The sequence below is a fragment of the Mesitornis unicolor genome, unplaced genomic scaffold (assembly GCF_000695765.1).
Source record: "Mesitornis unicolor isolate BGI_N332 unplaced genomic scaffold, ASM69576v1 scaffold659, whole genome shotgun sequence".
NCBI classification, from domain to species: Eukaryota; Metazoa; Chordata; class Aves; order Mesitornithiformes; family Mesitornithidae; genus Mesitornis; species Mesitornis unicolor.
Window position 1 is genome coordinate 1 of NW_010207721.1, and position 17285 is coordinate 17285.

The 17285-nt window shown below is 38.6% G+C and overlaps 1 protein-coding gene across 1 annotated transcript in view; it reads right to left on the bottom strand.

The window, feature by feature from the left end:
* Positions 1-6084: 6084 nt before the first annotated feature.
* CARS (cysteinyl-tRNA synthetase) overlaps positions 6085-17285 on the bottom strand; it is a 35155-nt gene continuing 23954 nt past the window's right edge. Inside the window, exons 19-24 of the mRNA XM_010192197.1 lie at positions 15552-15633; positions 11009-11089; positions 10557-10624; positions 9115-9174; positions 7794-7877; positions 6085-6865 (exon numbers count right to left, since the gene is read on the bottom strand). Coding sequence (XP_010190499.1) covers positions 6731-6865; positions 7794-7877; positions 9115-9174; positions 10557-10624; positions 11009-11089; positions 15552-15633 — 510 coding nt within the window. The 3' untranslated portion in view covers positions 6085-6730. The remainder of the gene's footprint in view (positions 6866-7793; positions 7878-9114; positions 9175-10556; positions 10625-11008; positions 11090-15551; positions 15634-17285) is intronic.

A 17285-nucleotide genomic window follows, 5' to 3' on the forward strand; every position in this document is an offset into this window, starting at 1 on the left:
GGGCAGGGGATGGGATGCGTGCCCGGGAGCTGCCGGCTCTGGAGGAGGTGGAGGAGGCGGCGGCTGAACGTGCGCTGGGGATGCTGAGCAGCGGTGACCACTGCACCGCTAAGGCACACGCAGGCTGCTGCTGCCTTGCCTTCGGTTTGCCGTTAAAATAATCCGTGCGGATGGCGGGAAACGCAGTTTGTGGCTGGCTCTCAACAGCTGCTGCTGCTTTCCACTTTGTTCAGCAGCAGAGGGACGCAGCAGTGCCTGTCTTCTCACCTGCCTGCACCTGGCGTTGCTGTCCTAGCAGATACACATACGTGTGTCTAAAGGGTTGCGTTTTAACTAATTGATAATGTGGCCGTGGTTTTAAGAACCTCTCTCTGTATCATCTGTATGGATAAGACTAAATGTTCAAAGTTAAACGGTAAATCAGAGCTGAGTGCTTACTATTAAAAAAAAAAAAGCTCTTTTTGATGTTTCAGATTAAGCACCTTTTGAAAATTGAGCCTTTCCAGCATTGCTTCCTAGTCTAGATATGGACATAATTTCCTCTTTTGTAAAAAAACAAAACAACAACAACAAAAACCCAAACCCAAAACAAACAAAACCCACCCTAACAGCCTGGCTGCTTTTTGTATGGCAATTCTGTAAGCAACAGATGCTGTGTAGCATGAGTTAGGAACTGCAGTTTTAGAGTTTTAGTAATCTTTTCACTCAACAGGAAAAATCTCTCAACCTTTATTGTGCCAGGGGATTCCTTTGTTCTATAAAAGGTTTTCTGCAGATCTCCAACTTGGTCTTGGATTTCACTAATTAACAACTAGGGTTTATCATCACAATCTTTTCATGGGTAAAATTAGTTTGGAAATGAGGAGACCAATATTAATTAAGAACTAATGGATATGTTAATGTTGGATTAATTCAGTTATTATAGGAATTTAGTGACAGGAATAATTAAGGAATCATTCGTTAAATAGGTACCAATACTGCAATTGAAGAATAAGATAATTCTGAATTACATTCAAACAGCTAAAGAACTGCAGGAGTGTTGCAGTCACTTCAACGAATGAGCAGCTTTGGTGGACCAGAGGCTCTGCTCAGTGGAAGGTCCTTCCACTGCTTTTCTTTGCTTCCAACTCCCTTCCCCTGCTTCTCCAAAGCAGACCTTTTTCTAACGTGAGCAGGTTAATGGCCTCCTCGTACTTCCATGAATTCTTATTTTCAGACAACTTTATTCACGATAGCAGCTATGCTTAGTTCTCAGTCTTCCAAAGAAAGCCTAATGAACTCTGACAGGAGGATTTATCTGAAGGTATTCCTACTCTATGCCTTTGCTCTGGCTGCTGGTTCATAGCTGACCAGTATTCTTTTAAGCTTTTTCTATCAATCTCCGTTTTGTTAAAAGCTCTTTCTCCTTTTTACCCAGAAGATGTTTCGAGTACAGACTCCAAACTTTGTCTAGCTGCACCTTTCTGCTGTTCCAGGAATAGTCTGAACAGGGCTGCAATCAGTGTACTTTTTGCACCACTGTGTCTGTATACTGTATTCTGTGGCATGTCTAGAGTTTGTCCCTCTGCACTAGTTGCTATCTTGTTAATGCAGTTCTCCATAAATGCTGCAAACCCAAAATTAAATTAAAATTAGGATGGTCTTGTGAAAGTAGATTTGTTTTCTTCTGGACCAACAGAAATAAAATAAAAATAAAACCTTGAAACAGGCCAGAGTGCTGGAAGTATTTGTGTCTCTTCCTCCACTGATGTACATTGAAGTAAACGTACATTTGGATTACCTTACATTCTTGGATTTTTAGTGCCCTGCTCCAAAGGCATTAATCTCCCATGATCAATCTTTGCTGACTGTTGTCTAACCTCTCATAGCACGGTGGCACACTTCAGGACTGTGGATAAGGCACAATCTGTGGAGTCATCTTGCTGTCAGGTGCTCTACTCTGCAGAGAGCTGCGAAAAGATACTTGCTGAATCACCCTGGCTTGATTTAAACACTCAGCCTAGCATGCAAGAGAGCCTGGAGAACCAAAACTGAGAGAAGGGGTTATGGCAGAGCTGCTGAACAGATGCACTCGACACTGGAGGGGAAGCTTAGGCTGAGAACTGTAACTGGCATTAAAGTCTGTCTTCTGCCCTTGGGTGGGTATTAATGGAAACTGCTCTCAGTTAGTGAGATGCCAGACATTCACAGCCTAATTTGAGAGACAAGACTTAGTTCGCCAATGACTTTTTCTGGAGTGGGAGGAAGAACTCTGATCATTGCTAAGTGGAGTCTTGGTACTAAATAGCTAATGTGCTTCTTAATTAAGTTGTTCTGTCTCAGGAGACATGTTAAGTACTATGCATGTGGTACAGTGTCCCGTATAGAAATTGCCCTATGAAATCACAGAGAGGAGTAAAAATTCCTTTCCATATTTGTGTGGTAGAAATTGTGTAATTAAAGAAGGAGCTAAAGTTGGTCCAACAACTACCGTCACCTGAGAATGTTTCAACTTAGCTTAAAATGTAGGAAAAAAAGCCAAAGGTATGTACTGTATGCAGCAAGTATTCGTTTATTTGCACATTTAAAATGCATCAGTGGTTTTCTGGAACAGCAGACAGCAAATACAAACATCAAGACAATATCATAAATGTAATTAGGTACTCATTCATTCAAAGTCTTTGAAAGGATCGGTGGCAATAAGACCAGATTGAACAATTCACAGATTTTTCTACCAGTATCTGAACAAACTGAGCGATGGAGGAACTTCATGTCTTCAGTGGAGCAGTATTCACATTTGACGTTAATGTTCACATCAGAAAGGCTGCAAAGGCACACTCTGAGCAAAAGACAAAGGCAAAGTTTGCTGCTGACAAGTTTGGCCTTCAGCCAAGGGTGCAACTGAAAACAGAAGCACCACATATTTACCTTGCCCTGCCATCTCTGTATGAATTCTTTGATAGGTGGGAAATGAAAAGCTCCGTGTTCTACAGACGAACATGAGCTCTGTGTTCCAGAAGATTAAAATTCCAGAATTTTGCTATGGGAATTTTCATTTTCATAATGTTTAGAAAATCACAGCCCAAATTGGACTGCCTGAGCATGTGTATGCATACATGAACATTTTAAAGTTAAAAAAATTAGAACACTGTGGAGTCCGTCCTCTCCCTGTTTCCTTGCTGAGACAGGTGACTAAGATGCTGAATGCAGACCATTGCTGTTGCATTCTCTTCTGGTTGCCAGGTCACTCTCACTAAGCAAGTGCAGTGGAGTTCACTGAAGTGCCACCCTGATGGACTTCCAGGGAAGAGGTGTTGTGCTGTGCATTTCAGCCATCACACAGATCACTTGCCACACCTTCACCTAAAAAGTCATCTTAAACTGTGTGCATCCAAGCCAGGCTGCAGCATTCTTTGCTTGCTAGCAAGTTTACCTTCACCAGGACTTCATGCATACTGTTAATTTTTTGCTGAATTGTGGCTGCAGAGAGGACAGACATAACTGATCTGTAGTAGCTCTGCAGCTTGTTTTTTTATGACAAGTTCTCAGAAACTAAGTCTAGTTTTCTGACTCTTTGCCAAGGTAATTGTTTTTTATTATCCTGCTACTTTTGGAAAAAAACCACAAAATATGGGCAAAACTCTGATTTTATTTGGAGATAATGAATTAACTTCCTGTTTGTGTAACAAGGTAAAAATATTTTAGCAGCTTCTTTACAGGAAGAGTGGCCAATTTGTAAGCTTTTTTTTGTTTCATAACAGAAAAATACTTAGGCCTGTCAGCGAACTCACAGATACTTCATGGGCGATATTTTCATTGCTGACAATACTGACTTCCAAGGACAGCTGAAACAGAAAGAGAAAATTGTAACTGGATGACGAGTTCAAGTATGGGAAGGCTGTGAGGGCTTTATTGCTGGAGGAGTCAAGTGGCAATCTTGCTTTAAGAAGGCAACTTGAAAAATGCATGAACTAGCTAGCAAAGCACTATAAAAAGCAGGGGAGAATAAGTAGCTGTGTGGAAAAACAACGATCACCCAAGACATAAGATGTGCCATAAGAGGAGAGTATTTCAAAGGCTCTGATCCTTATGATGTCTATGAAAAGAATCCTATTGGTTTTAGGAGACTTTTACTTGGGTTCAAAGAGAATTCAAACACAGGAATGCTGTTTCTGCTGTAGAGAACGATGACTTGAGCAGCACTGATGTTTTGGATAAGGATTCTTTCAAATCTCAGTTTAAAACAATCAAATTGACAATCAGACAAAACACAGAAATGGCAAGCAGGAGCTAAATAATTCTGGAGGTAGAATAAGATTAATGAGGAAGTAAATACAGCAGAGACCCTTATCTGACATGACTAACTGTGAATTTAAAAAAAATACTAAGGGAGGAAAGAGCGTGTGCATGTGGGAAGCATACAGGAAAACCAGAAGATAACCTTTTGAGAGTGTAAGTCTGGAATACTCCTAAGATCGATGCAGGGAGACTTGTCACAGAAACAAAATGAAGCATTTCAGAAGGAAAAAAGGGCATTTTTTGAAAAATTATTCTTCATGGATGTAGTAGATAAACCATGGAATTGAATGAGGTTCTACTAAAACATTGCAGGAGGAGAAAAAACAGGCGGGGGGCAGGGAAAGGCAGGATGTTATCATGGAGATGTCATCAACTAGAGCCCTGAACAGCAATGGATTAACAATGTCTTCTCCATAGCTATACACCAACAAGCTTTAAACAAGTGCTCAGATCACCAAACAGGAATTCCTGCATGCAAATTACTGTCCCCTTTTGACATTAAGTAGCAACTTCAGAAGAAGCTCACGTTTAGGAAAGCAGTTAAGGCAGTGAAGTTTATGCTGTGGTTAGAAACGATTCAAGTCTAGGATTCCTAGTAAAGTTTGCTGAACTAGCCCTGGAATCTGTCTAGGACTGCCAGGAGTTCGGAATTGGAGAACCGTATCTGTCTGAGAAGCAGCATCTTTTGAATGCAGCCCAGGCACATCCCATCCCTTTGTGGATATCCTGAGTGCACGTGTCTGGGGAAAACATGCTGGGAAGAAAACAGCAAGCTGACGATGTTGAAGAGGGTTAGAATCTAGAATGGTACAAAAATGCAACTGTTCCTTTTGTGTTCACAGACCAAAGGGTGCAGAAGTTGTCCTCCTGGCTGTGGCTGGCCATTTGAAGTACCACTGTGCAGTTTAAACATGCATCTATACAATAATTAGAAATTAGCAGAATAATACTAGATGCAAAATGAATTAAATTAGTAATAACAAGCTAAAGGAAAAGCTCTGTAAGCCACATTTCAAAAGAGGGGTTTGGAATAAAGATAAGCTCTTCCCACTGTACAAAGGTCCCATACAACTTGTACTTTACAACAGATTTTATTTTCTGCATACAAGATGCATGTGCTTAACATTACGTATGTTTTCAGAGGCAAATACAGACAAACTAGAAAAAGGACTACTAGACCCTTCTGTTACTCCAAGTATGTTCATTCCTCAGAAGAAGGAATATAAATAAAAAATATAAAGCAAAGATGTTTTAACTCTTAATTAAGGAAAGGAACATAGTCTAATAGTTATAGCATGAACCTAGTGGTTGAGAGGACAGAGGTGTCACAGTATGACCTTCTGCAAGTCACCGTGACATTTAAGAATATTTGATGAACAGAGTTCTACATATTGGACACTTAGCTGTTATATGTGAAATAGGTGAGATATTTTTTAGGATTTAATGAAGTAGCTACTGCCAGTGAAATGCATTATTAGGCAACAGAGAACTGTCCTTGCAGACATAGTGTGACCATGCTACATTCAGAAAGATTATTAACTTAGGGTTAAATTGTCAAGTTAAAAACATCAGCCTTGCATAACAAGCAATTCATAGCTGTATTTCCTAATTGCAAACCAGTGCACAAACTGTATCTCAGTAAAAAGCCCTCTCGTTATTTCCCCTTGGCTCTGAACAGGTAATTAGGTACTGAGTACTTTGGGTAATCAGGTACTTTGGCAGCACTCCTGTTTCCTCGAGGGATAGCTCCAAAAATGAATCACCCTCTGCCATTAACCCTTCATGTCTTCCCCACCTGTTTGTTCAATGCCCGTGCATTTCCCTTCTACTTACTCACCTTATTGCCACTGCAGGTTAAGCAAAGATGATGATCTGTTCCCTTTTGCAACAAAGGGACTGTTAGCTTCTACTATGCAAAGTGCTCTGGGTATACTTATGAGAGTTTTTAATAACAGCAGCTAGTGTAAGTATCATAGTGGAACTACCCAGTTTTTCCTGCTTATGAAAAGATACTGAAGTCATCTGGAAAATTTTTTTCTTACTATGGGACAAATTACTCAGCTCCCCTTTAGCAGTAAATTTTGCTGTGACATATCCCAGAATGCAAGCTACAGTGGTTTTAGATAGAGATCAGTATGCAGGACAAATTAGCCAAAGCCTGGACAGCTATAATAAACAAGAATCCTTATGTGGATTTGCTGACTAAGCAGCACCTTCCCAAATAGAACTGGCAACCATTCAACCTGCTGCTGTTGTGAAGAAACTTCTTACGGGTTGGCTTTTTTTAAGAATGGATTTTTATTGACTTTCCAGATGACATTACTAATCCACATAAACAGGATTTTTACTTTGCACATAATAGAAAGTGTAAACAGGAATCTGAGCAGCAGTACATGCTCACGTCTTCAATGGTGACCCAGCACTCGCCTTCTAAAAAAAAGTCCTGTTGTTTTCAATTTGCATTTCCATTCTGGACCATTTGTAGATACTCCTTGTATAGCTTCTCTTGGGTTTCATAAAGTTTCTTTAGTTTCTTAATTTGTCCTTTGCTGAGTTCTTTGCCTTCTGTATCATGGGTAGGAAATCCCTGAAATATATAAAAAAAAATACTATAAATTCTTAAGGAGATTCCTCATGGAATAGTGTTTTAATAAGATAGGGGGATAATACCATAATGACAAGCTGTTAGGATGGGGTTGCATCTTGGCTAATTTTAGTCACTGAAAAGTTTGACAACCAATTGACTATCCGTGTATGTTCCCTTCCTAGTTAATGATGGGACAAACGGTGTATTTCTTTTCTGTTCTGTATGAAGTAAGGGATGCTTAGACAACTAACTTCTAGATGGTTATAGTTAAGAGAATAATGACTAATCCTCCCTAAAGAGAGGGTTAAGAGACCACTTTTAATCACACTAGCATATTGAATCCAAGGCTTAAAGCAAAGGCAGTAAAAGATTGTGTTCTCGATGGAAAAAAGTAAGTGTTTTTATGGACATTATCCTTGGCTTGTGGGGCTATTTTCCAGTATTTACACTCTCCATTCAAGAGCAAAGTTATCTGTACAGCCCCTTCACAGATCCTTTGCTAGGAGAGAGCAGAACAGTGGGCAGATTGAAAAAGGAAGCATAGGACCTCTCTAAAAATCATGGCAGTTTCCATCAGTTCTGGCAGAGTTGGGGAGTTTGTTCTTGCAAGTGAACTCCTTGCCTTGCAACAGGGTAATAAAGCTGTGAACACACATCATACATGTTCCGACTCACAATATCTAGACAGAATTTCGGTCTGCAATGAGAGGGACCAAAGGAGACCAATGTACAATGAAAATACCCTTGAAAAGATGGCTAAGAGAGAGCCTTGCTCCCCAAAGCGAGGTATGTGCAATAAATTTAATGTATCGCCTTTTCTTTCTGCCCACTATGTTGTTAAGAGCACTGTCCTGGAGATTTTGAAACAAGATCAGTATGTACAGCTAGGGAAGGAAAACCAGTTCATATCTAAAGAAAAGTATCTTACATTTTCATCAAACATGGAATATTTGTCATGTTCGGATTTAAACATTTCATGTGGTGGAATCTTCATTTTTGCCAGTTTTGCAGCCTGTAAAATAAAACATGCATTAACTGCATTAGCATCACAGTTAATTACTGACAACCTGTCAGTAATAGGCAAAAGGAAAAGTAGAGTATAATTTGCAAATCAAAAGTCACTTAATTCACAATTGTTTATCATGTGAAAAGAAACTTCCAGTGAGGAACACCTGAGTAAGCCTTCCCTGTTCTTGTCCAGGGGAATAATACGTTTTATATCTGTAGAGAACCACTTAATAAAATAGATATATTACGATAACTCAAAATAACTTGCTCATATACTCCAAAAACTACCCCTGATTTTTGCTCATTTGGTTCCTTCGTGTTTTAGGTGTAAACACTAAGTGAATAGTTACTATGAGTAAAGAATATTTAGCAATTGCCTCACTGCAGAGGGAACCACCTTTATTTATCAACAGTTTCCTACTGACAAGCACAGGTCACAGCAGGATCAGGATGCAAGTAATTGCACTGAAAATAAACTGAACTTTCACTTATCTGTAAACATGCACATCTTTGCATCTTTTCCAAGTAATTTATGCCCAATACAAGGGAATCACCTTTTTGAAAGAATGCAAAAAGCTACTTGGAATTCATGGATGATATTATTTATCTGGTTCTCTCTCTGTACATGATGCTCCCTAAAAGTTTACTTCCTCTTTTAACCCAGAAACGCATTTCCTGTACTGTTAGAGTCATTAGCATGGCAAACAATCTTTTCTTCTTATGTGTTCATCTCCTCTGACTGTCCACTCCTTCTCCAAAGCCTAAAGCCTTCGAGCTATCTCAGTTCCAACTGTAGAAGATAAAACGCATTTTTACAAAACACTACATTTCAGAGCTCAATCCTAGCGAACATGTGGATTCTTAATGAGAATCAACCCCTCTGTTTTCACACATACCTACAACACTTGGAAGAAAATACAAGCAAAATCTAACAGGTATGTAAGACACCATAGACATCAAGGAAGTAATATTCTGTCTACAGACTAAGTGCTACAAGTTCTACGAAGCTTTTGCAGCCTTCAGTTGTGTTTTCAAAGATGGCTTCTCAATAATAGCAGCTGAATGTTCAAATCTGAACTGCAAGCCAAAGTCATTCTGAGCAGGAAATGCAGACAAAAAAATAATGCAGGCCCAGTTAAGGTCGGGCAGAGAGCCTGTGTTCTAATGTAATCTTTCCTGCATGTGACTGCTGCTACTAACACTTCTCTTCAGAAACAGATTAAAAGGATCTGAACACTTACTTCCTGCTCTTGTTTTTTCCTGGCTGCTTCTTCTTTCTTCCTTTTTTTCTCTTCTTCAATCTACAAAAAGCAATGTTAATGAGTAAAAGGTAACTAACTGCTTCATTTGGTTGTTTTCTGCAAATCTGAGCCAGCTAGCTCCCCTGGATATCTAATTACAGACAGAACTGGCAGCATGGCCTGCAGCAAAACACCTTGCCACATAATTAGGATTGTCGATACTTCCCACTGTACAACTTTGATTTCATTTGCTTATATTCACAGTTCAACCAGTTTTAACTGTTCAGAATGCATTTTGCATGCAAAGTGTATAAATATAAAAGAATACCTACAAAGCTTGCAAAAGAAATGGTCCTGCCATTGCATGGGGAAGAACGTTTTGCAAGTGACTTTAAAAAAAGTCCCTGGTATTTTAAGCTCTTCCCTCAAACTGTGAAGACATTACAGTTTCTCAAGAAGTAGTTGTATCCCTTGATGTTCCTGGGGAAACAACTATCCAAATAGAGCCAATTTCTAAAACTTAAAAAAAAATTAAAAATTAAAATCTCATCTAGCACTTGCTTAGGAAACACCTGTAAGTTCCCTAAGGGTTCTGGCAGTACTGAACATAATACTGTTTCCAGGGAAAATGTACTCTATAGCTGCAGGTTCCACCCAGCAGCTACACACAAACTGCCTTCAAATGTCTTTTTCATTAAAATACCTGGAATTCTGACTGAAGCTACATTTTACTTCTCGTTTTTCTAAAAAACATCCCCATGGAAGGAGAACTGTTGGAAAGTCTTACAAAAATTCCTCGTCATCATGGTGTCTTATTATTTGTTAAAAGTGAAGACAGACATATGAAGTGTTACTTTTAAATGTTACAAAGTCAAATATTAATGCAAGGAAGTGCCAAAAGGAGGGTTTCTGTACAGAACTTGTGTATGTGAATTAGAATCCACAATCTTTATATAGTAACATGTGAATTCTTGCCCCCACACTCTGAATATCTCACTCATCCACACTACCTTAATTAAAATTTTGCCCGCGCATTTTGTTCTCACATATCAGATAAATACAGTCTAGTTCTGTGGAAAATCTCAGCTTCATTTTCTCAGAGAAAAGAAGTTCAAATTAGCTTCCCATTGGAATCGTTCTTCCAGAGAGACAGGACAGTGTGCATGCAGTACTCAACATCCCTTAGTTTTATGATGACCTTAAAAACCCCACAAAAAATGCTGGAGGTATTCATTAGGTCCCAGACAAAATTTTAAAGAAGCTACTGTTTCAAAAATTCTTTTCCTGAACGCACTCAAATTTTAGTATCAATTCTCTTACATTATTTTCCTTGTTGCTAGTCTGTTAAAATTTTTCTTACAAGTTATCAAAGAAATGTAAAACTACTCATAGCTTACAGATTACTTTAAATTTTAAAAATATAGAACGCTTAAAATAATAACCTTTTTCTTTTCTTCTCTTTCTTTCAATAATGTGTCCTTATCCACTAATTTAACCACAGTTGGAAGTCCTAAAGAAGCAAAAACAGATGAATAAGTTTCCAATGCTTGAATAGTCAAAGATAAATGTATTTACCCTATGATAACTGATTTCTTTTTGCAAGCTGAATGCAAATACAACCAAAAAACTAGTCAAAAGTGATGAAACAATTAGGTGCTATAGAAAAAGATCAAAAAGATTGCAATGTATATTTTTATATTCTATACCTATATTCCAATATACAGTTCTATAATATATATTTATACATCAGATATATGATATGCTACAGCATAACAGTCTGAGTTCGTAGGATTATTCCAGATTAGTCTTGACAGATGGTTTTCCCACTTCTTATAAAAACAGTAAGATTATAAAAACAGCTACCTACAAAGTTGCAAGACATATAATTGGGTACCTTCATGATCTTCAAATCGAACACCAAGCTCAGGAAGGATGTCATCTCGAAGAGCATCACTCAACTGCAGCACTTCAGTTACTACGAGTGTGAAAAATACTTTTAGTGAAGTAAGATTTGGTGAAAGTATACTTCTATTCAACTACATATTTAAATCCAGTTAAGGAATTGCCACTCTTTCACATGCTACAAAAAGGTCTTTCGTTTTAAAGTTATAAGCCTTTAAAGTAAGTTCTGCCTTCTTTGAGCTACACAGAGAGGAAGCATGTGTCTTTGCAGGGACTTGAAATTCACAGATTTCTTCCAAGACACCCTCATTGTTCCTGAAGGCGAACAGAAAGAAAATCCAAGGCAATTCAGAACTGATGCAACAATTCAGCCATGATATAGTGGAAGGGTGTGTGAATCAGGAAGACACTAATGGTTCCTGCAGAATTTCCAATAAGGATTTAGAACCCTATTTTAGAAAAATCACAAATTAACGTATTCTGTGCTACATCTGACAGTGCCTTTGAAGGACTACGATTTTGTTGGTTTGATAACTACACATGCATTTGTCAGAGCAACTATAATCCAGCCATCCTCTGTTTCTACAGATAGTTATCTCTACCACATGGCTGTTTTTTTCAAGCAAGCCAGCTGCAGCAAAACAGAGAATTTTGATTTGGCTTTCTGGATGGTGATCAGGACAGCATGACTAACTTGGTTTTTTCCTTTGCAAACTTATCAAAGAGCCTTTGATGACAGCAAATGGTTAAGAACTCAAGATTTAGCTGAAATAGATGCTATCAGGTCTTAAGAGGAAAATAAATCTTCATACAAGATATTTACTTGGATATTTATCAGCTGAAAAGCAGTAGAACAGTTAAGAAGAGCTAAATGCATCAAGAAGACTCAGCATGTTGCTGTTGTGAACTTAATTCAGTGGCATTTTTATAGACAGCCCTGTATTTAGGAGGAAACACGAAGCGTGACAAGATAGATACTTGGGTTAGATGATACCATGGGCTTATAATAACTGCTCTCCCTTTCAACAACACTTAGCCAGTTAAACCCAAAAAGTAACAGGGGTCTCAAATGTAATAACTCCGGCAGTAAAAGCTACCATCTGACTATACTAAACACTGCATGTATCAGTAGATACAAGTACCAACCCTGAGCCTTCACCTCTTCTGTAAGTCTCAGAGCCTCAGAGAGCTGAACAGTGAACAGAGCACCAACTATCCTAATACCACAAAAAGGAACAGCTACCCTGTGACATTGCATGGCAGTGTTCTGCAACTCTCTCTTTGTATAGGAAACCATTGCAGTTTATAGAAGCTCTTTTGTCTGCCGTGAACTAAGTAGCTATTTTTCTTGATCCAGAGCAGTTATACATAGTGAACCACATTCCTGTTTGATGCAATTCTAAATAAGCCATTAAGATAAACAAGGCATAAGATTACCTCACTGGCTGTTAACAGTAAAACATGGGTGTTGACTCTAACCCAGGCAAAGGCATTACACATAGCATATCAAGAATATATCAGATACATTTACTCTTATTCAATAAAACAGCATCTGCTCGGTTATAAATATTTACTTATTTGAAATAATGAATAATTGAAAGTTTAGGAAGAGGAAATCCATCAAGGAAGAGAATAAGGAGACATGTATTATCTATGAAAGGACACAGCTCTGATCAAACCTCTGTCATCTGGAGGAGTCAGCACCATTCTTCTCAGGACTTAAATGTGCCTGTTCTTTGCATATGGCACCTCCAGAACAAAGATGTTTAGGGCTTGGGTAGGGGGTTATTCATGGACTGCCCCAAGACACAAGCCATTATCCTCACTGAGGACAGTGACCAAGAAACCAGTGGGATGGTGCCTTAACACCAGTGCTCATGAACACCCTGGCAGCTAGGCACTCCTCGAGCCTGTGACTGTTTCCCAGACCTCTTTTCACATTTCCTGTGGATTTCAAGCCAGAGTCTCAGATGTGAAACAGATGTTGTGCTGTTATGAATGGGAACGCTGTGATGGGAAAAGAAGGAGCTTAAAAAGCATCTTGAGAATGCTGGATGTTAAGACTGGCAGCAAAAGACAAGAGCAGGCATGGTTACAATGATCAAGTTTGTCCCAGTTCTGCTCAACTCATGATACATTAGAAAAAGGGCAGAGGGTTTCCCACTGTGTCCTAGAAGCAGCTTAGAGCAAGATACCACATGGTAGCAGCACCCACGGCAGGAATGAAGATGCAGGCAGAGTTCAGTCATGGATACCTTCACCACAGGCAAGTCAGTTTAAGCAGATGTCCTGAGGTAAGCAACCAACAACGACTGAAGAGACTTGCTCCTGTTTGAACATCTGAATAACTAGTATCTGCTAATCAAAATTCTTTCTAAGCACTGGATGTTGCTTAGAAGACAGATATGCTCCACTGTGCATCCCTGCAGAGACAACTATACAGGGGTCTTTGCAGTTGGTCGAGTACTCACTTGAAACATCAGGATGGACAATACAGAGATGCTCTGACCAGCCAATCACTGATACCTTTTGCAGAGATTTTCTGCATTTCTTTCCCTTGTACGGCTAGCACAGTGTTTTCCTCTTTCTGTTTACTACCATTGCTAGATATGTTCACAAATTAAGTCAAGACTCAACTGCAAATGATCAGTGCAGGGCTCCCATTTGAATAGTAATAAGCTCATAAAATAAAGTATTCTACAAATATGCTTTCATGTTAGTCATTCTGGATGATGGCAAAATTACTGTAGATTATATACATTTTGATTTTACCAAAAACCATTTTACAAATGACTATTCTGTGAAATGATTTGTAAAAATAGATAAATTTTTAAAAGTTGTATGTATGTGGATGGAGACATTTGTATGACTCTGCAGGTTTTACAGAAGCAGAATACTTTTTATTTAACCTCTAGGAATACTTAAAGCAACACAGATCATGTTAATTAGCACTTAACACCATCCTGCCAGCATGAGGCTGTGAAGGGGAAACTCCCTTCACTTACAGCCATGTAGAGGCAATATCCCCAGCCATTATTCAGAAGAACTTTTACAGTAATTTAATGCTTCCTGCAAGCAAGAATTTAATGGGTTCAGGGAAACAAATCAGTAGCGTGTCAGTGCATGTCCTGCCAACCACCACTCAGCTCCCATATATCAAATAGTTTAATGAAAGGAGCCTCCCTGGTCAAATTGCAGAGTGCGCTGTACTCCAATGAAATAAAAACTAGACCCAGCTTTATTATTACTGCCCAGTTTATTTCACACCAAAAAAATCACTATCTTCCAAGTAACAAACTCAAGTGCCAGTAAGCAGTCTAGCGCTAAGTGCATTCTAAAAATGATCTACAAGGAGCCCCATGATATTTAAACCTTACCACTATAAAGAGTGAGGATCAGTTTATCTCAACCATCAGAAAGCAAGGGGGAAAAAAGCCTCATATAAAATGACTATTTACATTAAATACTGAAAGACCAAAGTTCACAGTTTTGGCTGAGGACATCCACACAAACTTCTTGAATTAATTAAAATTACAGAAAATATTTGCTATTGTACCTAATAAGCCTATTTCTCTATTATGCCTATAGGGGTTTGAAAGTAATAGCCAAGTAGTCATGTTATCAAATACAGTTTTGTACTTTTAAGCTAAACTTCTTGTCCTTAGAAGAACTCAAAACAGTAGCAGAATTAGGGTTCAGATTCTTTGCCAGCTGAATAGGTTATCAACCAGACACTGCAAGTAATTTTATATTTCTTTATAATATATGAGTCATTTATAGGTATGTTTTATATATCCATAAAATGCCCTATTTTACCTTCAAGTACAAACCTGAGTGTAAAAAAATTTTAAGAACACAAGAATCAAGAACATATTGAAGACATGTAAAATTCCACAGGGAACATCAGAGAATAGCAAGAGCTCCATTAGGAACTAATCAGCCACTAAAATCAAGGAGGACTTAATGGAACAACGTTTTTAACACTATATAGTTCTGCTGCCAACACACACAGTGTGATCAAAGCTTTTCGGAAGGAAAAAAACAACTTGTAGCAAGCTCTCTGATGAATTCTCCAAAGAGAGCACACTCAATTATCATCAGGGGAGCTACAATTCCAACTATGCTAATAAATAAGAACAAACATCTCAGGCTATTTAAACACAGACAGTATAATTGTCTGGCAATCTACACTTAAGAGAACGTGAGCTCCCTGGGGGAAGAGATCATGGGTACTTTCATGCCTAGAAAGCAGGGAGTGCCCTAACCTAGAGAAACAACAGCTAATCCTCCTCATTCCAGAGCTTTTAGATTCCTTAGGAAATTAAAAGACAATGAGTTTAGCAGCCTGTAAAAGATTCTCAAATTAGAGGCAGGTAGCAGAGATGCAAATATTCAAACCAGCTCTGATTTAAAGATGCCTTACTTTTATTCTCTAAGCAGAGACGGTATCTGCTGGCTCACCCCCCCGCCCCCAGTTTGATTTCTATGCCCTCCGAGTCTCATGTGCAACAATATAGGAAAAAGTGAACACTCACCTTTCTTCTCTCTTGCAATTTGTCGCACTCCTTCTCTGAACTCAGAAAGTACTTGTAGGTAAGGCATCACTGTAGATTCAATCTGCAGAACAATTATTTCTACAGTTAGCTAATCATCATTAAGTTATAAAACATGTCTTTACCCACTTCATATTTATGTGCTGTTGGATGGAACTTGACCCTCAAGGCAGATCTGTATCAATAAAAATTGTCCTCGCTCTATTGATGCCAAGGATAGATGATAATTTGCACCAGCTGTCAATTTTCCTTTTGTGCAGATAAATCAACTAGAAGTTCTGCCTCTTCCCATTCCTTTTTCATCTCCTTTCAGTTACAAATACCTTGGTTCCACAAGGTTGTGCTACAGTCCAGCTAACTATAATGCAGTACAAGGATAAAAAGAGCACCCAGATGAATTTGCCCCTTCATATTCTGTGTTGTCTTACTTAGGTCCAACTGCTTGTCAGACATAATACCAGGTGAAATTGATGTTAGACTTATTTTCATTAAACCTAGATCTGTTCCTCAGATGTTAGCTTATGCTAATTGTATTTTTTTCCAATACAGTGCAGCTATCTGTATTCCTCACACAACTCTCTCCTCCACAAAAAGTGGGGAGAGATTACTGCTGAATTATTTTAGGTGTAATTAAATGCTGGTCAAGAAAGCTCAAAGAAAAAGTCCTGAGAATCCTGCTCTCAATGGTAGTGAGCAGCAACAGCAAGCAGTTAGTGCACAGCAGCGAATAATTACAGTAACAACTACAGATCAGCGCTGTCTGCCAACACTTCTCTGGAATCCCCAAAGGAGAAGCCAGGCACCATGGGGACTGCTTAAATTAAAAGTTTCATTACGTTGGAGGGTGGAGGAGAGACAGGAAAAAATGCACACTTTTGTTTCCCCTGCAGTTTCCATGTATATTTTCCATCTGTTAAATCTCCATTAGAAATTTCTGTGCAGTTAACAGATGAGATAGTATGTTATGCTCTAAAAGAGCCCATATGAAAGGAGCTGAGAGGCTCCGTTAAAACTTTTCATAAATGTGAATACTATGCAATCAGCTTCACAACTGGAACCATTGCTGGCAAGTTTGGCAGAAAGAAAAGACTGAAAAGTAAACAACAGTCACATCTCCACTACCCCCTCCACACTGGCACTAGCTCAACACGCAAATGCAGTGGTGTCAGCAAAGCATGCACTGCACTACTTTATCAGTCATTAAAAAATAAAAGATTTTTATTTCCAGAAAAAAATAACTTGACAGCAATGCTTAATTCTTCTGTAAAATGAGACTATGGAACTTAAGGTTTTCTGTCTTCACATCTCTTCTGTCCTCTATCAAATTACTGAACCACAGTAATTAAGCCAGTTGTTCTTTCAGAGCTTTTGAGGAGGATTATGCCTTTTTTGGAGATAATGACTCTATTGGTTCCTACATCTCCAATTCAGACAAAGAAACAAGTGGCCTAATCCACAGCCTTCTGTAATTAATGAGAAATTTTCTACTTTGAATGTTCACCTGGTAATTTTTGCTAAGAAACATAAGAATGTGCATGGAAGATTGAAAGAGGGTATAATATTTAAAGAAACAGCCAAAACATGTGTGGTATTATACATCTTTATACTACAATGCTAAAACCAGTAGTGTCTTCGGTGATAAAAACAGAAGTTTCTTGTGTTTAACAGGCGTTAGCACAAGACTTTTCCGATAACTTGTGCTAACGTGGTAGCACA